This window comes from Solanum stenotomum, chromosome 6 (assembly GCF_019186545.1).
Source record: "Solanum stenotomum isolate F172 chromosome 6, ASM1918654v1, whole genome shotgun sequence".
NCBI lineage: Eukaryota > Viridiplantae > Streptophyta > Magnoliopsida > Solanales > Solanaceae > Solanum > Solanum stenotomum.
This window is the reverse complement of record NC_064287.1, coordinates 61,791,888-61,816,037: the sequence shown is the minus strand read 5'-3', so window position 1 is coordinate 61,816,037 and position 24,150 is coordinate 61,791,888. Positions and strand designations below refer to the sequence as shown.

The 24,150-nt window shown below is 33.6% G+C and overlaps 2 protein-coding genes across 3 annotated transcripts; both read right to left on the bottom strand.

Annotated features, from left to right (window-relative positions):
* Nucleotides 1–7,321: 7,321 nt before the first annotated feature.
* Nucleotides 7,322–12,633, bottom strand: LOC125866789 (uncharacterized). The gene is made up of 4 exons (XM_049547138.1): nt 12,195–12,633; nt 11,982–12,097; nt 8,907–9,150; nt 7,322–8,802 (listed from the first exon to the last, which is right to left on the bottom strand). Exons 1-4 carry the CDS (start codon nt 12,477–12,479, stop codon nt 7,450–7,452), a joined length of 1,998 nt encoding a protein of 665 aa, XP_049403095.1. The 5' UTR covers nt 12,480–12,633; the 3' UTR covers nt 7,322–7,449.
* Nucleotides 12,634–14,023: 1,390 nt separating this feature from the next.
* LOC125866803 (peroxisomal nicotinamide adenine dinucleotide carrier) lies at nt 14,024–24,150 on the bottom strand. Of its 2 annotated transcripts, XM_049547154.1 has the most exons (11): nt 23,844–24,146; nt 23,685–23,762; nt 23,511–23,585; nt 19,634–19,764; nt 19,234–19,288; nt 17,403–17,504; nt 16,535–16,603; nt 16,353–16,460; nt 16,162–16,230; nt 15,574–15,628; nt 14,028–14,440 (listed from the first exon to the last, which is right to left on the bottom strand). In XM_049547154.1, the coding sequence occupies exons 1-11, from the start codon at nt 23,922–23,924 to the stop codon at nt 14,256–14,258; spliced, it is 1,008 nt and encodes a 335-aa protein (XP_049403111.1). In that variant the 5' UTR covers nt 23,925–24,146; the 3' UTR covers nt 14,028–14,255. The 2 variants fall into 2 exon arrangements, with proteins under 2 accessions (XP_049403112.1, XP_049403111.1); XM_049547155.1 differs by lacking the exon at nt 17,403–17,504 and having other exon boundaries at nt 14,024–14,440; nt 23,844–24,150.

Below are 24,150 nucleotides of genomic sequence, written 5' to 3'. Positions count from 1 at the left end.
GAAAGATAATGAGAAATTGCATCAATAAGAGAAAATATAGTACGAAGTCTATAATTACATGACACCGTCAAACATAATATGAAATTTCTTATGTTAATCAAATTACAGACCTTTACAAACTTGTAAAAGCTACACCTACAATTACAAATTAAAACTAAAATCAAATAGTCCAATAAGACTAAAACTAAATCTAAAATCAAATAGCTACAATTGTGAACCTTTACTTTAGTCTTTAGGTTTTGAGTAAACAGTAAAGACTAGTAAAGTAGCCTAGTGTGAAGTGGGTAGAGTACTAATAATTTGATATATTTATAGTGTCTAGTTATATATTAAATTATTAATATTTAATATTTAGGAAGGGTAAAGTAGTAAATTATTGCCGTCTTATTGGGTTATCGATTTATCCACTAACCCAATAGTAAAAATCGAAACCGAACCAATAACTCAATAACCTTTTTTTGATAAACTCATTAAAAATCCAATAACCCAATAACATTTTTTCAATTCGATTTATTGGTCGGTTCGATTTTTGCAAACCCCTAAAATTTAGTGTTCCTCTATATAGAGAATATGTAAATTTTATATTACTTTTCAAATTATATTAATTTCAAATCTGAAATAACTATATAAACAATCGCTAATTGAATGATATGACACTTAATAATTCATTGAAGTTGTGAAAATTCACAACGAATGGACATATAAACTTATTAAAAGCAAAATATACTTAACCAGAAATACTTAATAAGAATCAAAATCATTTATCATTAAGGAACTAAAAGTGTTAATTTCCCATTTTATAAATACTTTGAAGTTTCAACTAAAAATTCATTATGATAATTTTGGATTCATGTGACAGGTGCATCCATCCATCGCTTTCATCTCGAATCATGTATACATATACTAATACGGGAAAAATTATTAAACATACATGTAAATAACGAAATTTGATACTTTCTCCGTTTCAAAAAAATGATCTCCTTTCCTTTTTAGTTTGTTTAAAAAAGAATGACCTCTTTCTCTTTTTTTGGTAACATTTTAATTTCAGCTTTCCACATAATATGTTTAAGGCCACAAGATTAAAGGACAATTTAATACATTTTACATAACTTTAGGACCACTAAATTCAAAAATCTTTTTTATTTTCTAAAATTCTGTGTCAAATCAAATTAGACCACTCTTTTTAAAACGAAGGAAGTAATTGAAAGTTTGTAATTCAAACACCATCATTATTATTTTCGATTGGAAAGAAAGGACTAATTATAATTATTAATAAGGACTAATGATCAAAATGTAATCACTAGTAGTTATTAGTGGAAGTTTTTGTCAAAAAGGATGTTGGCTTTTCTCATGATTAAGGAGGATTTATTGTCTCAAGAATATACTCCTCCAATTTTTTATGAAGTTTCATCATGGTTTTGGCCTCAAATTTTCTCAAAAATATTTGATTATTTTTAAAAAAAAATGATGTATACACATAAGTTTTAAACATTATTAAAAATATCCATAAATTTATATTATCATTTTATAATAAATATGTTCCGTTAAAAAATCAACTTATAATATAATTGTTAACAATCAACAATAACAGAATAATAATATAGGCAAGACAATACATTAATTGTATACTCAAACTTGTCATTGATTCGGTTATAGTTATAACCCATTAAACACAAATTGTACTTTTTTTCTCAATTTTATCACTCAAATTAGAACTCAAACTTTTTCGGAGTAGGTAGTAACAAATATTAGTTGAAATTAATAAATAATATGTATTTTTTATAAAATATAAAAGTTTGGGGTAATTTTTGAATTTTTTAAAATTTACAAATATTAGAACTTGACCCAAATACTAAATTTTTCTAGTATTTAGAAACGTGGGATACTTGACAAATATATTTGCCAAGCTATATGACCAAACATCACTTCCCAAGTTTTCCCCAAGTTTTTCCCAAATATTCTTGGGGACAAACGAGTCCTAGGTAAAATTTCATAAAGTGGTGTTGAGAGAGAATAGAATATGTACGCAAGTTTTATTACTATGCCTCTTTTAAGGTAAAAATAATATTATTTTTGAAAGGTCAACAACTATAACAAATCAAAGCAGTAATTTAAACACAAAGATAGTAGAAAGAAACATGCAACTAATAATAAAGCGATACAAAATATTTATGCAATAAATCATAATAACATCACAAGGTATGATCATCTAAACATAGTAAATCACAATGATATAAGATACATCTTCTTTAAGAAGAGAGTAATATTTTTTTTTAATAAGGTATATGGATGATTTTTTATTTTTTATTTATTTTGGTCAAAAAAGAGTCTTGACTTTCTCATGATTAAGGAGGATTTATTGTATAAAAAATATACTCTTCCAATAGAAATAATCAACAAATCTTGAAATAGGAGCAATTGAACAAATTTTGACAACCCCTAATTAATTCTAACTTTCGAACATAGTATATTTAAGAATATAAGATTAAAAGTTATTTTTAATCTATTCAACATCTCTGTAGTTTAAGAAGGATAGTGCACCATTCATTAATCCAATCATATTATATCTGTCTACCACATCCTTTCAAGTAAGAGGTAGCCTTCATTCAACAGAATATCATCCTAAAAAAAAATCAACACTCAGAGAATATTAGAATAATCACAAGTTTCAAAAGTCATTTTATTTCAAGTCAAAACTAAACTGTAACGGCTCAACACGCTAGTAATGTTGTCCGCTTTGGATCTAGGCCAGTGCGCCTTTAAAATAAGGTCACTAGCGTATAAAACCTACTTACTTATATATTCAATATCTCTCCTGTATTTTACCGATAGAAAACTTCTTATCTTAAACTAGAATATCACACAAATAAATAAATTAAAATAGACCCCCCCACCCCCACCCTAATTATATGGTGTTTTCTTTTTCAGGTTTTCTATGATAATAGTATTATTGTTATTTAGTTGGTCTAGGAAATGATAAAGAAAGCACAAGATTAGGTGGTCCTCCAATTGTCCACTTTATAAAACACAATGGACCCTTTCCCACCTCTATAATAGGACTAGGAAGAGACCACAAAAGGTCAATTGCTTGTGTATAACTACACTAATCGTTATGTGACGTAGCGAATGAGATTGTTCCTCTCTTAATCAGAAGTTTCAAATTTTAGTTTTGTGTATGAAATTTTTTTGGTAGGAAGCATTTCCCCTCGAATTGGCCCCTATGCGGTGCGAATTCGAAATAAAACTCAAGAAAATAAATTCATATATACTTTATGCTTAATTTTTTTTAATTCATCAATAAATATAAAAAAATCATTCTTTTAATTTATAATAACGCTACCTTCATCAACAAAAAAGTGGTCACCATAATATACTTAAAAGTTTTAATAGCCGCAATATATTGGTGACAGCGTAAAAAACAAAGTACAAAAGTTAAAATCATTAATAAGGCCAAAACAGTTTGGGTGGGGTTGGGGTGGGTAGGGTGGCTCGGTGATGAAATCAAGATTTTTATTAAACGGGTTTGAAATATAAAAAATAAACACATAATAAAATTAAATGAGTTCAACATCTATTATATATATGTAAAAAATAATTTCAATAATGAATAATATATAAATAATATAATTTTCTTCAGAAAACATTCAAATAAACTCCTCGACCCGCATTTTATTGTTCCAAATAGTTATGATGAGAAATGGGAATATTTTCATGCAAGTTGTTGAAAACTTTGTTGCAGTAATACCCCTAGCTGGCGTTTATGTGGTAGTCGATGTTAACTTTTACTTTATCATATTTGAATTTAATAAGTTTATTTTTAAGAAAATTGACACGAGCACACTATTTTTATTAGTTGATAAATAATTAATGATTTGAGACATAAGTAATTAACGTTATGGATATAATATGAAAAAAATATTATTTTTCTTGATCTATTAAAAGTGATCTGTATTTTATTTTTTTAAAATAATAGACAAGTAAAAGTGAACAAAGAAAGTAAATAATTATAAGTAAATTATCAATAAATATTTAATTGTTAATTTGATAAAAGAAATAACTAATACGCTAAATTTAAGTTTACAATAAAAATATACAATAGTGTAATCCAAACTATTCTTATATTGTATATTTTTCAAGTATACAATTATGTGAATTATACACCTCGAAGGTATATAATGTGCAAAATTGTAATGTGTAATTCTTAAGAAGCAAAATTTATAAATGAATGTCTGCGAATAGTTTTTTTAATCCGCGCTATGTAATTATGTGAAAAGTTCCTTTTTTTGGTTAGCTAACGTAATAATTTAGCACTCGAAAATCTATAACTTGACTAATTGAAATTTGTAGCACATCGAACATATTTAAGGGAAACCGCTTCATGCCAGAGGGTTATCCATTCACATAGTTAAATTCGAGACTTCTGATTTTATCTATTCAACTACGATCACATCTTGATACAGTGGTAAAGCTTTTATTTCTTTCTTTCTTTCTTTCTTTATTTATTGTTATTCATCTTGTATTCCTAAGATACTTAGAACAAAATTTTGAAGGACTTGATAAGAAACAACAAAGTTTAAAGAGTATTTTCAAAACTAGAAAATTAAAACTAGTAGAGAAAATAAAATCAGAAACAGATTAGAAACAATATACAAAATATTTTTCTTAAAGAAGAAAATCGAGTTCACTGAATGCACGGTGTCCCCTTAAGGAAATTATTCCCCTCAAGTACCCGAGGTTAATGGAATATATCCTCCCAGGATAGAACGGTCTTACTCACCGGTGTATCGGTACCTAAAATCACGGTGTCAGCGAACCACTCAACGACAGTAAAGTACACTTAGAATACTAGATTTAGTAGCCAGAAAATTCATTCTCAGAGGAAATCTCTCAATTTATAGAAAATAAAGGGTAGTGTGAAAAGGTTCTTATTGTTCCTTACCGAAAATGTCACAACCCTTTGGAAACGTTACAATCTTTCGGAAAGGTCACAACCTTTCATAAAAGTCACAATTTTTCATAAAAGTCAAAACTTTTCATAAAAGTCACAACTCTTCATAAAAGTCGCAACTTTTCATAAAAGTCCCAACTCTTCATAAAAGTTGCAACTCTTCATAAAAATCACAACTCTTAATTTTCCATTCACACCTTCTAAAATCCAACATTTATGAATAGTGAATAATTATTACATGATTATTTATGTTCTTTTGGATATTTTAAATAAAGACACAAAAAAGATTTGGATGCTCAGTCAATACTGGTTCCCTATTTACTATTTCCTCTATCATTAATTACTTGTCTACTTTTGAATTGACACACTCATTAAGAAATTAATTAATGATATAGTGAGTTTACCATTTTACCCCTATTAATTATGAAGTGGATGAAAAGTTCTGCATTTTTTAAAAGTAATTAGTCATTTAATTGAGGATATTGTCCTTTCTTGATTTGTCAAAATGGACAAGTAATTAGGGATAACTATAAAAAGAAAAAAGTTAACAAGTAATTAGGGACAGAGAGAGTAGTATTTCTATACGTTATCTTTTTTCCTTCTATTAATAGTTGGACGTACAAAGATTCTCAGACATATTTTGTTGGTTTGCTTTATAGTGTGGAAAGTAACTTTTATTTGATTGCTTTAATTTTCGAATCCTTAATTTTTGCCCTTTAATAATTAAACTTAGACTTGTAGCCAGAAAAACATGAATTATTTAAAAACTGAAATCATATTAGATATAACTTAAAAGATATTATGATACGAAAATATATGTATTTATATCTGATTGATTTATTTATTTATTTTAATATGAGAGGCATAAGTTAAAAGACAACCCAAATAAGAGCTAAATGTCAATAACCCATTATATACGCATATGTGGGTCTTACTTGTGGGCTTCCAAGATTCTTCTAATCTTACAATGGACTTATTCAATTTGGGATAATTAGAATATTTGATGAATTTAATTTGGATTATTAGAATATTTGATGAGTTTAATTTGGGATAATTGGAATCTTTGATGAATTTAGAAGCTAATATAACTTCCAATCATCTTCTATAATAAAGTAATATTTTACTGTAGCAAATAACTTTTCTTTAGAGCTGATTTTCATATTATGTAAAATAGCATCTCGTTATAGTACACAAATATAAAAATATAGACAAACAACGTTGTTATAAAGAAGTTTAATGGTATAAATATGTGATGCTTATTTACAGTGAAAGATCTAGAACTTTGATGTTGTCAGTTTTGATTTAAGAATATATATATATATATTGAATTTTGTTGAACTCGTGATTAGATGCGCTAACTATTTTGATGCAAATTATGAGCTTACATATTTAGTAATATATCAATTAGGTGCTTTCTTTTAGCTTAAACATGAAGCTATGAATTATTAGAGTATATAGGAAGAGTATATCTTATCCATAGTTTGATTCAAGTAGTGACATTGAACAAAAAGTAAATAAAAGAAAGAATTAGTCATGAAGAAACTAAACATAATTTTCTATAAAATATTAAAATAAAAGCAATTACTAATTCACTTTTTATACAACCAAACAACCCCTCATACACTATTAAAAAATTAGGAAACAAACGACAAATTTTAGCGACAAATCATTAATCATTTACTAAGTAATGACGAATTATCTACGAAACTATATCTTTGGCCAAATAAATATAAAATAGTGACATATCAAAATGAACAAAAAGACAAAAACACACATTAAAATGATCGTAATTACCTTTTTTGCTTTGTTGATATGGACTTACAACTAAAGAGTGTTGGCCATTTGAATTAATTCCACAAAAATATAATTGGCCATTTGATTATGATCGTTCGTTTTCATATAGATGTTAATATGTTTTATTTTGTGTGGGGTGGAAAAGCTAAAGAGTAGATAGAGTCCAAAGAAAGCAAGAAAAGACAAATGTATAAATACCAAATATTAAATGAGAAATCAAATACAAAAGAATATTTGGTGAAATTTTAACCTCAAAATAATTGTTATGAATGGTTCAAATTATATGAATTATTACTACTAAAAATAAAAATTGATTTCCACACTGTCACACATAGGCTTGTGTGGTGGAAGAAGAGATAGGAATATCCAATCACTGATTATGATATATAGTACGGCTACTCTATTTAATGAAACGTAGAGCTTACCTTTAAATCTTGGTTAAACAATTTATCACACAGTACCCTAAACACGAGCCTACGCTTCAAACCCTCCTTGCTCCAATACACGGTGAAACATCATCGTTAATGCTTCCGTTTTCTTAAATTATAGACCCAAAATACTTGAACGTAAAAGATAGCACATATAAAGGTAATATTGAATGGACTTGAGATTAGTTACATTTGACAATACAAAACTACAAACAAAATATTCACAGTTTTTTTTGCGGCACAACTTGAAAAACACAAGAGCAAACAAGAGCACTCTGTTTAACAATTCTTTCTTTCCTCTTCAAAATCTATAAAACCACCATCATCATCCATTGAAGATTCACCAGAAATACCTGGTTTCTCCGTTGGAACAAACATCTCTTGTATACGAATTTTCTTCATATCAAGCCATCCACCAACAGGCTTTTCAGATAATGAAGCCAAACCCTTAAATGCAAAATCATTTGCTATTGTGGTATCAACACCTATGGTTCTAGAGTAAAGTCCTCTGCTTCCAGTAACCAGCATATTTCGTGTTTCTTCACCACTACGAGAAAGCACAGGAGGCAGTAGATCAATCAGCTGTGGGCTGGGCTGGCTGGAGTTATTTATGAGCAACCGAAGAGTTTCCCTGGCACTTTTCTCAGCCATTGATTCTGTTTCTGGAGGAATTAAAGGATTCACTAAATTTGGGTATAACTGTGGAATACTGCCAGAGATAGCAGGGCCTGCGCTGACAAAGTAACCTTGGCCAGAAGAGCACACGTCAATAACAGGAATATGAACTATAGAATCACCTACTAAAGGTGTGAAAGTAGGTATTTGCTTTGAAGGCCCCAAAGAAAATGGCAACCTGATCAATGGCTCAGGCAGAAGAGGTGGGAAATCTAAAGAGGAGACATCAGTGACAAGAGACGGCTTTGGTGTCAAAATACTAGATGAACAAGCAGAAGGTGCTAGTGATGAAAGTAGTGGTATTGACGAGTCTGTGGATAAAATAGGCAAATGTGGAGTTCCAACTGAGTACTGCAGAGTGGATACAGCAGGAGGACACCAACAGTAATAAGGAGAGAAAACTGTTGAATCCAGAGAATGAACAGTAGCTGCAGAGCCTCGGAAAGGAAAGGCAGCAACAAGTGGCTCCAAAACATTTGAAGGACGAGTTTCTCTTCCAATCTTATCGTCTTCAACATAAGTTGAACTGAGTGCATCTGTGCTACTTATGCCTGCAATCTGGCTATCTACACATGAAAGATAGCTATCACCATGCTGCCTCGGCCTGTCTCTAGAAACAAATACAGATGACGAGTTCCTGAGCATGCTATCTTTAAAAGCATTAGTCATAGGACTAAGGCTGCTCATCAGGCTGGTGTTTGATTCCATGCTACTGACGTGCTCAGGCCGCAGAGGTTTCTGAGATGCAACTGATATCTGGGCATCAAGACCAAGTTCTGAAGAATCAACAAAGCCAGCAATGGAAGGATCTCTTGACATCATGGAACTTGCTTGAGGATTTATGGCTGCTGAACCATGAAGATAAGCTCGAAGATGAATGGCGAAACAGTCTATCCGCGATTCATCGATTCCAGTTAATTCAGCCAAGGAAGGCTTCATCTTAATCAAATCCCTCATCTAAGACAACCACAATCAATAATGATATTAGTCATCTACATATTCAAGTACAATATAACAAATATTCAGTAGGTCATCACACACAGTAAACATAAGTAATATACCTTTCTCCGCAACTCATCTCCAAGAAGCTTAGACTTCTCTGAACACCAAAAGTAGAAAGTCTCACCATCAGGGATACTAATAAGAAAAGAGCGTCCAGACTCGTCTGCTACAATATCTTTGATCTCTATGGCAGAACAATCAGATTCACTGCAAAATGTTCCAACTCTCTCTGTGCTGCCGTCATCCCCAATGAATGAGATGCGCAAGTCCGATGTTGGCAGAATTGCAAGGTTTAAGTTCCCCCTGTTGCAACAACACAAGAAGAAAAGAGATGTTTAAGATGAGTTAGATTGTCAATAAGTTACATACTAAATCAAATGTAACCAAATACAGGCACACTTGTGACTTGCGCATCCTAAATCTAACACCCTTGGCTGAGGAAATGATATTATGAGTTCCCAAAGATATACTCCAAAATTTACAAAAATTAAGGCAGCTAAGCAAGCCCTCAACACCTAATTTATGTATTTTCCTTCTTTCCACAAGAATTTTTACTGGACAAGCTAGCCTACAAAAACAAGGACAACAACTGGTGCAATTGAACAGCATTACCAACATAAATAATTATAATTTAGGTGAACCTTATGATTTTTAGAAGCAAGTGCTAGTTAAGATAGACTATACATTAACATGCCAGTAAGTTCAACTTGTTAACTAGAAGTTCACTTAAGATGCATACGAGATACATATTTATTATAGAGACTAAATTACAGTTCTCACCAAAAGAAGATTTTGGTTTGGTGAGGTAAGGAGCCAGTCACTCCTCCATTCACATAAAACATTGGGTAAAAGAGACAAAAGCCTATTAGAAATCTCTTTGCTTACAGGATGTCATCAAAGAATAAAAGGACAAATTAAAGCAGAATGTAGCAATGTAAAGGCACATACTGAGCAATAAACAAGAAATGGCAGGACAGCATGAAAGATAGATATGACAAATGAACAGTATTAAAACTTCTAGGATGGTTCAGATAAAAGACAAACAAACCACATTTATTTCATAAATAAAAAAGCATCAAAGGGTTACCAGTCAGACTTCTAGAAACCCAGTCAGACTTCTAGATAATTCAGAGAGAAGTAATTAAATCATATAATATAAGAGCATGAAACTACCTTGACTTCTCCTTAATTCAGAGATCATAATAGTAAACGCCCAATTTTACCTACAAGTCAAAAGATATTTTCACGTGGAAGCATGAACATTTGTCACCATCAATAAACAAGACAGCATTTGGCAACTTCTAGCCACGATCAACTAAGGTTATGTACAGGTTAAACTGGATTGAGCTATATAGTATCAAACAAGCAGAGAAAGATATTGCAACTTCTATGGTGAAATAATCAATAATCAAAAAGAGAAAAATAAGAGAATATTTTAACACTGTAACAATGCCCATATGCAGCAGTAGGACGAAATAGAAAACATAACACTCACTGATTGATCAGTGCAAACACACTTCTTCCAGTCTGATGGGACTTGTTGCCCTAAATACCAAATTCAAAACCTATTCTTTCATCTCCATTCATGCAAAACTGACAAAGGTACCATACGTAGCAAGATTATGAAGGAAACAATGCTGCAATGATACTATAAAACAGGGTGATAAGACAACAACACACTCACTAATACATCAAGGGGAACACACTTCTACAAGTCTAAAAGGAATTAGTATTGAGGATTACCAAATTAACAACTTATGTTCTCATCTCCATTCAGACAAAATCACAAAATATACGAACCTTTACGGTGCCTCCACATGTCAACATGCACCTCCTAGCAATAAGCAGTCTCATATCAAGATACAGAGATTTATGATAGTATCCAGCAAGCAGTACTGATCATGAGATGATATGATGCGTCTGCAATTCATGTACTATATACTCAATATTTGAACCCTAAACGAGTTTAGGGATCACGAAACAAGAAAATCTCCTGAGTACAACCTAATGTGAGCATATCACCTCTAGGAACAAATAATTTCACTGGATTCCAAGTGTTATACGTTCACCAGCACAAAGCATTCAGCAGTCACAAGCAACAAAGAAAAGAAAGGGTGAATGAGCAACAACACATTCCCCAGCATCTTACAACTGAACATCATCACTCAAGATGGCCATTGGAAAGAACGCCTTCCCATTTCCAGAAAAATATAACTAGGTACATGCTTGAAGTACCAAATACTGCTAATGAACCCATCAACCGACTACCTAGCCTCTCTTCAGAATCCATTGACCCATTTCCTAACTACTAATGAACGGTCATACTGCTACATCTGTACATTAACAACATCACTTCTTTCTTTTCTCTCTTTGGTTTCAAAAAGCCAATCATCTTTTGCTCTAACCCTCTTTCTGTTAGCTATTTGTAATTTCACTTTATTTGACCAATCAAAAGAGTAATACTACCATTTTGAATTCAACTAATCTCAGTTACAGTTATCTGCCTTGCAAACATCAAAGGAGGCAAATGACATGTTAACTTTAGAACTATATGTCTTCTATCTACAGGCAACACTAACAACATATAACACTTCAAGCTCACTGTTAATAAAAAGAGACACATTTTCAGAATGAACCAGTGGTAACTAAATTCTATCCATGAATAGGAACGTCAGTATATAAGTAACTACAACCAGAAGTTCTCATTTGCTTACGGAAAATGTAATAGTACTAGATATGAATCCACCAGGATACAATAATTGCAAAATTCTATTGTCTTCAGCATCCTGACTAGATGGGCTTGTGAGAAAGCCACTGAGCTAGAATTATTGCTAAGACCACTTTGTTTGATAAATATGCTAATCTTAGCTTCGAGTAATATAGCAATCCAATCTTTCCAGAGACAAGATTACGTACATAACAATCGCAAATAAATGCATCAAGTTCCCTAAAATGCAGGGAGAAGTGAGGATATGAAGAACACAATCTAAGTCCACCAATCAATCAGGAAGGAACTGATTATTAGAATGCCTAAAGCAACTACAAGTCACAATCAAATATGCTGGAGCCAAGCACCACACACATGGAAAACGCCATATAATGCATATGAAAGGTATAAAGTTCACTGCAACTACCTTGTAGCAGTTGGGCACAACAGCGTCCCTTGCTTCCTGATCTTCCCAACCCGCATTGAAACAAGTGGAATGCACAAACACCTCGCGAGCATTCCAACTTCCGATGGCTCAAAGTTCTGTCAATACAATCAGATTCAACTCCAATTACAAATTACACATCCAACGAACATCAAAATCAAAATCTAAAACAAATTCATAGAATTTACAACATACTTGACTAAGATGAGCGAGCAATCGATCTTCAGCAGCACCAGCAGAAACATTTAGCTTCAACAAAGGCTTTAACCTCTCATCCACTCTACAAGCTCCCATAACCTGCAAATCCAGTGCCAGAAGCCACTGAGGAACGTTCGTTTCTCCTGATGCAAACATACCGCTCGATAAAACGTCATCGTACAAATCATCCTCCGACGATGAATCGTCCAATTCCTCCTGGAGATGTGAATTCTCTACCTCATCATCGATTTCGAGATTGTTCATAGATTGTTGTTTCACCATTTTTTTTAGAAAAATTCAATGAATTAAGGTTTAAATTTGTTCGTAAATCAGCAAATCGATTGAAATCTATAAACGAAAATTAAAAAATCCAACAAATTCAGAGAGATTTGAGAGAAAATCACGGGAGCCACACGACGAACAGTTACAAATAGGGAAGATACAAGGCAATCCAGTTTATATTATAAATAGGATTGATGGACGGATTTGAAATGTGGTAATGAAATGTGATTTTGGGGATTAATTTGGAATCCGGGCAATCATGGCATTTGCTTACGCCAAGCTGACTTTTAATAGGCCCAGGTTGTTTATTGTGGGACCCATGTGGGGACAAAGGCGGTGACAATGAACAACGCCACATCAGCTCCACACGACCAGATATTTATAAATTGGCGAATCAGATATTTATTTAGATTTTAAATCCCTTGCCCCTCCACCCACCCCGGCTTGTTGGGACCCACTTCCTGATCGTCACTGTGCTGAGTCTGGCCCGTTCTCTATGCACCTTTTTATATTATATATATTATATGAGGTTAAAATTATGTGTAGTTTATTTTAAATATATTATATTTAATTGAATTCATATGTATCTGATTTTCTCACTTGTTTTTCTTCTATCTCATTCGCTTTTCCCCCTCTCTTGCTCGCCTCTTTTCCTTTGTATTTGTATATCAAACGGGTTCCATGAATCATGGGCGGATCTTAACAGATTTCTCCTATCTAAGAAAGTGGCTACTAGCTCAAGTGCTGGTAAAAACCTCACTTTTTAGCGATAGATGTATAAGAAACTCTCACTCACTTCTCTCCCTATGAATATGTATTTCAGAGTATATTTGGTAGCCTTTGTATTTCGTTCTAACATACTTGTCTGTTTTTCATTTACATGTTGCTTAGGAACAAAATAGGAGATGTATTGATTATTTTATTCTTTTTATGTGATATGATATAATTTTTTATTATTGAATATTTTCTCTATATGTATCATAGTTAATTAAGATGCTTAGTCTTGAAGAACAATTAAAATTAAAGTAAAACGAGAAAAAAAATTAATCTTAACTTTAAAAATAATAAATATTTTTAACATACGCTATTAAATATTTTGAGAGGGAGGGAGCATGACATATTAATAAACCATTCACTGAGTGCTTCTTTAATTTGTTGATTAATCTCATTATCCCTTTACTTGTTTATTCCACAACCCTATTTTTCTCTTTATTTAAGTCTACTTGACACCTTTTTACCAGTCCATTTTAAGACATAACACCAACCCCCACAAGCCCCTCATATTTCTGATCGTTTACCACAATCATTTTTTTTTTATATCCGCTTTATCAATCTTCACTAGCATAATTTTTTCGAATAATACAATCCATTCAAACATTATATTACATGAAGTCACATTACAATATGAACCATGGGTAAGAACCATCAAAACAAGCTTAAAAAAAATCGGTTCACCCATAGACTAACAAATATCACGCTCTACTAAGTCAATTGATTTATAAAAAAGCTCAATCCCGTTATTTAAACTATTTTGACATACAACTAATGGAGCAATGATTAATGTTCTTCAATGGAAGTTGTGCCCAATTACTACCGGGTATTCGTACTGGAGAAGGTAGCAGATATCCAGTTGAACAATCGAGGAGTCTGCAAGCTGGTTTGGACACCGCACCACCGCTATCAAATGAAAACTATACTTAGTGATCCATCCTAATTCTGAAGGTATATCTTGTGCTTAAGACATAAATGGAAGAAATCTGACTTCTAATGAGGCTTTCATCTGATAGCATTAGCAGCAGTCTTCCCTGTTAATAACCATCTAGCACACCTGACGAGTTCCTCCTTGACCATGAAAAGAATAGCAGCAGCAAGAACACTTTGTACGATTTTTGTGCCCATCCCCTTGAAAAATCCATGAAAGCCTTCATAGCGTATAATCTTCATCAGAGCATCAAGTGTACCTAAATTGCATTGAGAAACTTTACTACATGCATTTTTTCCCAAAAGTTGACATGGGAAACCTAATATGTCTGATCAAGAGTAGAGCTGTCAAAATGGGTTGCCCCAACCCAACCCTAACGGGCTAGAGTGTTAAATGGGTTAGGACGGGCTGACCCTTTTAATTAAAGGACCGATAAAATAGCAGCTCAACCCAGCCCTAAGCGGGCCACGGGTTGGGACGGGTTGTCCCTTCAACCCAAAAAGGGACAACATTTTCCCCTTAGAAAGGATACAAACGTTGATGTCCGATGTACACGACATCAATACATACATAAATTCATTCATGAATTACACATACTTCAGTGAATATTTACAAAACAAATACATAATAGCCAAGATATAACATTCATAAGATTCATCCGAGCAAAAAACATCACATGATCATTATTTTCATAAACAAGACAATAAAGGAGAAGTGAAAAATTAGGCATAAAAACAAAAGTAAAAGCGGTCAAAGATTCATAGTTATAATGGAGCAATGAACTTGGGCTAATACGAAAATTTAGTGGGCAAATGACCCTAAAATGTAAAAGATATGTAAAAAATATAGTCTTGATTTTATATTGATATTTTAAAAATATTTATTAACTAAATCTTAACAAGTAAAACACTACTTAAAATATATATAATAAATATTTTTTGAATTCATAGCCCGCGGGCTGGCTCTGAGGCTTGCGGGTTGGGCCAAATGAGGTTGGGCTAAAAAGTCTCATTCCTAAATGGGCTGAAAAATTGAGCCCAACCCCATTTAATTCAAGGGTTGGGTTGGGCTGACCTAGCGGGCCAAGCCCATTTTGACAGCTCTAATCAAGAGCTTCAGTTAAGATAATCTAAGATGAACTAACCCAAATTCCCAAGCGATTGCAGGTTAGATTTTGTTTTTTTTTTTGTATAATGAATTTAATTAACATATTGCTACAAATAGAATTACTGCATTTAGCAGTCTTTAGCGTATTGCTACAAAATAGAATTCTTGTATTTAGCAGTCTCATCTCACTAATGTCTAACATGTTGTAGAAAACTCGAATATAAAAATATTCTAACCTTTAAAATGATGCCTAGTATAGTAACAGGGTAACTCAAGTCCACTGACCTTTATATTGATGTCTTTTATCTGCACCAATATCCTGCTTTGCCTGGAGTCTTGACTGCAAGATAGAAAAACACTATTATGAAGAAAAGCTCAACTGTTGGATAGTGGTCCAAACTCTGCATGGACAAAACTTTATTGGACCCGATTGCAGCCACATGTGTTTCAACTGTTCCAATCAGCAGTTGCAAAAGAAGTTAAAACTGGGAATGTGGTACTAAATATTGTATGGTGTTCTGTTGAAGTCCATACAGCTAAAAGCACTAATGAAACCATTTCAAATTATGCTGGCTGCAATTACTAATGGGACCAAATGAAGCGGAAATTGAAAAGGCTGCTCTGAACAATATTTGAAGGTAAAAGAAATATTTATCCACTCACCAACAGGCTTTAGTTCAACAGTAGGTTATCTAAATTAACCAAATGGTGAAATGGAGCTCAGAAAATCAACAGATGAAGATGAATATATGAGTCAACGTTTAGGGGGCTGATATGTGCATCAACTATTTGCAACATCAATCCAAAAGATGAGAAACTTCGATAAAAAGAGCAACAGAAAATGAACTTTCTCCATACAGAACACTCATATACCTTGATAACCAGAAGAGGATATGTTACTACTGTAGCTCCAAGTTTTGCCACAGCTCCAAGTAGAAATATCTAGCAAAAATACAAAACATATGACCTCCAACAGTTGACATGTCAAAAGTTAAAAATTCTAAAATGATAAGACAAGTCTAGAGAAGAATCTAGAGGAACAGGAGAAAGGGACAAAGGTTTACCTCCAAAGCAGTGACATCATTGACACCTTTGTTGCTAGAGGCACGTCGTTTTCTAATCTTCTTCAGCAAGGTTTCATATAGCATAAATTGTATGGAAGGATTGCTTACCTGTATTTAGCAAGGAGAAGGATCAGGAACCATTATTTAGTATGTACTACTCACTAGATTAAGCTCTCACATACCATGAATAATGTTGGGAAAACACCATTCCAGAAACCTGAAATTCCATCTTCACCATAGACTTCTTGAATCTGAAAAATACAAGTGTTACCTATTAGAAAATTACAGGTATAGGCTGAATAGTTTATACCATGACTGTGAAACATGGCCAAAAAAGTTAATCACTTATCAAGGAAAAAAAGCTTGGGGAAAAAATTTATGCTTCTGGAAAAGGTTTTAGTCCAGTGGTAAGAAGCACAGCATGCGATGTGTGGGTAAGTCACACGTCATGGTTTTAAATCCTGTCGTAGACAAAAGCCTGACATTTAAGTGGAGAAGAGTATAGGGTGGGCACATTATCCACCAAGTCACGAATCGTGCACTTAGCTCTCGAGGAATTCTCAATTGTAAAAAGAAAAGTGTATGCTTCTGTTTGATCAGCAGCCTTTACGTTGTATGTTTTATCAGAGAGGATTAGATGAGTACCATCATAGGTTCTCACAGACATTCTACAGCCAAAGAGTCATTTTTCTGTTTCTGATTTTACAAAAAATTATAAAAAAAATGTGAATCTTTCAGAAACCATCACTTCTCACAATGATACTATGCTCCAATTATTTAGTTACCAAAAATAATCAAGCATCAAAGTGTTAAGTGATACAATATTGCCAGTTAAAACATTGAAGAAACAAAAAAGAGTCTTTTAAAAAGATATATGTTGGATCCATGAATCAGCTTTCATCTAGAGAACAGCTACAGATAAGTGAAATGCTCAGGGTTACTCCAACAAGATTAAGTATGCAAATCTAATGGTCCAAAACCCAAGGTATGCAAATTAAGTTTGAATGCATCATACATCACATCTTTTAATAGGAAAAATTCAGTACATACTGTGTGGCTTGTCCCATAGGGAGGAGGTTCAACCACAACAGAGATTTCATCATGTGATGCTTCAAGTTTTGGGTGGTTATCTTTATCCTTTCTTGAATGAGTCTGCACAATAGTTGTGAGAAATACAGGTAAGAAAATCAAGTTTACAAAACATATTAGGGAGAAAATTTTCATGAAGAAACGAGAGTGTATAAACTAGTTAAAGAATTTAAGCGAAGCATTTTAACATCTAACCAAGACAATGAGTAATACATTCAAAGCATTTTCACATCAAAGTAATACGTTGAAACAAAATACTACACCACCCATAACTCAGATGCTTCTTCTACTTATTTGATCAATACACGACAGCTTCCGAACTGACATTGTTCCATCTTTTGAAGCAGCAAATGCAGAGGAAAATGTCAGTAACTGAATTCGAAAGAGCACTTCACTTCCGCTCACAATACTCAACAGCACAATCAATCATGGTCCAATGACGTCCATTACAAATGATAGATAGCCAACCTCGACAATTGTATAACAGATATGACAACAGTACTATAATTGCAACACCAACAGGGAACAAGCAACAAAGTTCCCCAGTTTGGTCTAAGTATACAATTTGCAAAGCAAGGTTGTCATGGTAATTGATATCTTGTTATGTTTAATAGACAAATGACTTACAGTATTAAGGTTGAAACTGCAGTTTTCCAGCAACAACAACAACAATGTCACAATCTCAAACTAATTGGAGTCATCTATAAATCTTCTATATCCATTCTACTCTATCTGAGCCAATACTCGATTTGTATGTATTTATTTTGCTTCTGATTCTTCTAATTCTCAAAGATGTCCATTTGATGTTTGTTTCCAAAAACAAAGACATATATCCGGGTAGCTTATAGGACGACTTTGGTTTGTTTATACATTCACAACCAGTACTGTACTTGCAACAGTTCCACAATGTAACATGAAATTTTGACCTCAATTTCACATCCCTATTTGATATAGCATGAAGAAACCTCATTAATGCTGCACAATCAACCATGACGCTTTGATCTCCTCAAAGAGAAGCATCTTTATGTAGCAACTAACAAAAGATTTTTTATGCGACTCCTGCATCTTTGCACATCCTCCACTCTTTTTCAGTCCATGATTACCAGCCAGACTAGTGTAAGGTTTGCCAATTCATAGGCAACCTGTTTAATATTTCAATGACATTTATTTGATGTCGAATTAATGAGTCATAGCAGAAATTCATCGCAAAGATCAGCATATTCTGCATATTCCTGCGGAAAACCAAACTTCTAATTACCCTTCTGGATATTGATTTGATAGATAGTAGGCGACATTGTTCTCATTCTTGACCGATAAATGGCACCACATCTTGCAATCCTCTATTTCTGGTGACTTCAGTTAATTATCTTAAAGTGAATCCCCTTCTTCTGCTCACAAAAACAACAACATCTTTGTTCTTCTTCTTCCTTTGCTTCAATATGTCGCTCAACATAATCCCATCAAAAAAAGGTTTTAAGTAGAGCTCATTTATCTAAACCCACGAGCCTTCATCTTAAGCAGTTAAAAACTTATATCAACTCCAGAAGAAATATATTATAGCTCTATATTCGTATTGCACTTGCAACAATTCCCCACGAGATGAGTTAAAGCAAAAAGCTCATAGAAGAGAGTGTTGAAACTGGTAGGAACATATCTTAAAAGAAAAAGGCATCATAGACTAAACTACATCAATAAACTTGGTGCTGTGCTAAGTTCACCAAGACATTAAGTATATACACCAAATTCATAACCTTTCTCAAAGGAGGGTAAAGGAGAACCCCAGAGTATTTACCTGCATGCGTGTAACAACTACCCATATGGGATTGGTCAGCAGTACATTAACACACCTGTAACAAAGAAAAAATCAAAACATTCATGATTAACAAAAAAAGTACAATATTTCAAAAGGAATTTTAACCAAATAAATTTATTCATCAGCGCTTTACAAGTTTTGGCTAGACAAAATAAGAATATCAATATTATGCACAGAAGACCACCAACTGAAATTTTGAATCAAAAAGAGTACCATGCCATAAAGACAGGAATCCAAGTTTTTTTTACAAGGTATAATCTGACAAGAATCAAGTTTATTGTGGCAGAATACCGTTGATACATGCATTGTCAATACAACAAATTACCAAGCTACCAAAAGGAAACATGAAAACTTAATATCCAACAGAAAAGAAAATTACCCAGATAAAGCAGCCACCAGAAGTGATGAGAACATCCCGACTGATCCATCACCAATTCCATTCTTCTTACGTACAAGTGCATCAGTTTCTGCTCTATTCCTCAATATTTGGTAGAAATAATAATAAACACCCTGTATCAAGAAAAGTACAGATACATAAGAGATCAGAAATTTCACTACGAAACAACAAAGAAAAGCCATTTAAAGAAAAGTTGACATTCACAGAAGATGAAAGTTAGTGAAGTATTTGTCAATTGATTATTCATTTTTCATCTACACATTTGTCAATGGAATATAAGAAGACTACTAAAGTAAACATACTCACTTATGCAACGGTGCACTTGGACCAACACATATGGGTTCCCCATATTATACAAATGAAATCTTGATAGATAGACCAGACCTTGCATCAATAGACTGTAACTGAACAGAACATTGGATGGGGCAGGGGTCAATTTAAAAGATCATCAATGATATACCGAAAACTTAATTGAGGTTTGAGCCACCCAACAGGGCAAAAGAGTTAACAACTACCAACCACACACATAATAGTTTGATAAACTGAGTACCATGTTTCCCTGAACTATTAGCCAAGGAATTCTTTTCCAAAACACAGTGCGTTATCATCATAACACTTGGTCAGCAAGGCAAACTAAAGAAGACGCGATTCTCGTTAGTACAAGGTAAAGCATCTTCAGCCCAGTTCATGATCAATGCTCAACTAGACAAACACTAGGTGGTCTATCTTATTTTACATGAGGCCAATAAGTCAGAAATATAAGAACAAAATTTATCCTCTTCCCGTTCAGAAATTAAAGTCTATTAGGTCAGTTTCAAGTTTCCACAACAATTTTTACTAGTTCCTGTGGCATAAGAAGGAGAGTTTTTGACACGTTTGGTCCAATTACTGTCACCCTAAATATAAGTTGATCCCTTTGTATAATCTGTTAAAAATCCTTAAATATAAGTTAATCCCTTTGTATAATCTGTTAAAACATTTCAAATTCTTTTTAGTATGAACAAATCTAACACACCCATTAAAAACAAAATGCATGACCACATCTAACACCTTCTCCACCCAAAAGAGCTGTCAAAGCAAGATGAATCTCCCACTTGCTGGCTGTTTGACCAGCCAATACATTAATAGGGAAAAAGTAATCATGCATTATTAACTCGTTTTCCCCAGATTAAAAACCTCAAGAGTTGTTCAATGCAAGGAGAACGTACACAGAGCTACCACTGCAATACTCTTCAATGTGAAGCCATCAAGAGACGAATTTGACACAATACTACTGGCACATGAGGAAGAGGGAGGGGAGCTTCAACAGAATAAAGAGAATAAGACAGTTACAATACAAATTCATGGAGAGACTTGACAGGGATAACAGATTGAAAGACAAATTTTATTTTTATTTTTCGATCTAGTGGCATATTTTGATTAGATTATCAAAAATGACCAAGTGGCAGTTCGTGTATCTGAAGAGCAAAAGCTGATCTGAAGATGGTAGGTGATGTTGTCAAATATATAGTTATGGAAGAAAAGTTGGCAAAGTTTGAGGAAAGTATAAGGCAGTGAAAGCCCAAATAGCACAAACAGAAAGCTAGCAGGAAGTTGAATTGCTTGTTTGTTGTGTGTGCTGAAATTGCATATGTAGATTATGGATTTAAAATGGCAACACAAAGCATGAGTTAATGCAATTGATGAACACTTAAGGGTCATTTGGTTTGAATACAAGTTATGCTGGGATTAGAAGGGTGACAGAGGGGAGTAGTAGGGATGAAATCACTTTGATAGAAGCATGTTGGATGACAGAACTTTGACTTATCAAGTCATCAACGGAAAGAGAGGGATTCGAACCCTCGGTATGACTAACTCGTACAACGGATTAGTAGTACGCCGCTTTAATCCACTCAGCCATCTCTCCCAATTGAAAAGCATAATTAAGATGTCTCTCACAATGGGTAGAATTACTGCATTTCGGATTCACCATCGCTTGTACTGATCGATAGTATTCCTGCCATACCAGAATCCCATTATTATGGTATATCAGTTTATCAAGATGTCAATCTGAGATCTTATTCCAATTCAATACTTGACGGCGACGATGAGTTTTTCCAGCTTGAGTTCTCTCTGCAAAGCTCAAGGATATTCATATTTCAAATCTCTATAATCAGATTTATTTAACTCCTCATGGAAATAAGAACTGCCTATTTATCATATAAACTCAGTTTGCATAGAAGCTTCACTGCCCACTGCTGCATCATCTGTTTGGCTATGTTGCCGGACAAGTTTCATGTAACTTGCAACTGTTACTATCAAAATACATATCCACACCTCAAAATACACCCCGGTTACTTTATTTGCAGGAACACATTTTGCATTTAGTACTCTTGCAGCTCCACTATTACTACCTACTATCTTACCTATTTAAGAGTTAACCCATTTGTATTCCGAAAAGCTATTGACTCCTTGTCAGTGCCAGTCTGCTCAGTCATGCTTCTAAAATCAGATAACTTTGTTACAATCCACTTTGTAGAGTAACCTACTGTCTACCTACATACTCCCTAACTGGCCATGAAAAATAATTTTGAGAAGTTGTGCCAGTCTGCTCAGTCGACTTCTCTTGCTTCTTGCCATCTTCTTCATTAGGTACTTTTGTTTTTTACTTCAATACCTTCAGACAATGGTGCAGATTTTCACAATAAGTGAAAAAGGGAGAGATAGAAAAAAGTTTGGTGCCAAATAAAGCATTGATTTTTTCGCTACTCATTGTAGAAACAAAAAGATTCTCTCCTAATTGAGTTGTCCTGATTTGTTTCATTCCCTAACAGGCCAGACGCGTAATCCACATGGTAAGTCCAATCACCTCTGGCAGTTGTTAATGGAGACCAAAAATGTTGAATTTGATCATTTTTAAAGGATTACAAAGTTAAGAGTATCTACCTCAACTATTCCCGAGGAATGTTATAAGGTGTTATACTAAGGACAAACTCAAGTTTTGGAAGCTATTACTAGATATTCTCCAGCTAAAAGCCAAAATATAGCTATTACGGGGGATGTATGAAAGGGTGTATAAATTACCAAAATCACATTTTTATCATGTATAATTCTATTTGAACTATTCCACCTATAGAACTCTTAATGATGATTGTATTTAGAAATTTTGAGAAGGGGTGTAAGGACCTCTATGTCAGGAACTCATAAGCAGGACAAGGACAAATAACTAGGTGAAGGACTGTGGATAACCCATCACATTAAGAATGCATGATTGGCACACATTTCCAGAGTCATGGGACCACATGTCCCCAGATTTAGTTTCCCAACACTTGAACACAAGGCCGCCTACTGCGAATATGTTACCTACTTTACGACTCAAAATACAAATCAGTGCAAGTATTTCACGGATTAATTCAAGTATTTTCTCAGTAATGTGCTGTTTGATGTGACCAAATTCCACATCCAACTTAGTTACAGGAACTTCACCAAAATTCAATAATCATTCTACACTCCTCCATTTATTTTTCTCTCTTTAATTTCATAATTAGTACTCACATCACTCAAACTTTTAAAGTCTAAATATATTCCTTAGTAATCTCTATTTTCCCAATTTTCGAAAGACAAAGCAGATAAAATTGCTAACACAACATTTGGAGCCGCAGTAAACGTCAATCTCAATTCCCAACTAGGTTGGATTAAGCAAGCTCACAATGCACATTAGCATAGTTGATGTTCTCAGTAAAGGTGATGTTCATAGTTGATGATCAAGCAAAGCACACGCAACAAAAAACCGAATATTCTAAACAAATATACTTTTTACAGGATGACTACGCACACGGCGCACATTAGCATAAAGCAAAAAATCAAAATCAAACTTCACCTGCGATGCAGCGGTACCAACTAGCGACGGAGCTAAACCACCATATAGCCTATCCCACCCTTCCTGCTTTACAACCTGCAGATCAACCAAAACACACAAAAAAAAAATAATGAGAAATTGGAAGTAAATAAAGTTAATTTTGACATAAACGGAGCCAAAAACAAAAACAAAAACCTGGCACATTTGTTCAATAGTTCCAAGCGTTTTCTTCATCTTCTTCGAATTTCTATCTGTTCGCTGCCGAGTATTTACCTGACATCACAGAAGTCAAACAAAGAAAAAACAAATTGTACTAGTAATTAATGTCTAAAATAGTGAAGAATAACATCATACTGTGTCAAGAGGATAGGTGATGAGTTGAGCAATGGTGCCGGCTCCGGCACCGGCGATGCCACAGATCAAAGCATCCGACATAGCTTCCGTCAAAAAAAAAATTGGGGGAGACGAAAAGGAAAAAAAAAGTGAAAATAATATGTATGAAAAATTGACTTATGTATGAATTTGGAAGTAGCGGAAAATGGTAGAAACTGGAAATTGCATTATGAAAAAATAATAACACGCGAGCGGAATGGAGACTGATAAATCGCTCGCTATCAGTGTACTGAGTTTCGTCTTTTTTCACTTTGTTCTTCCGTTTAAA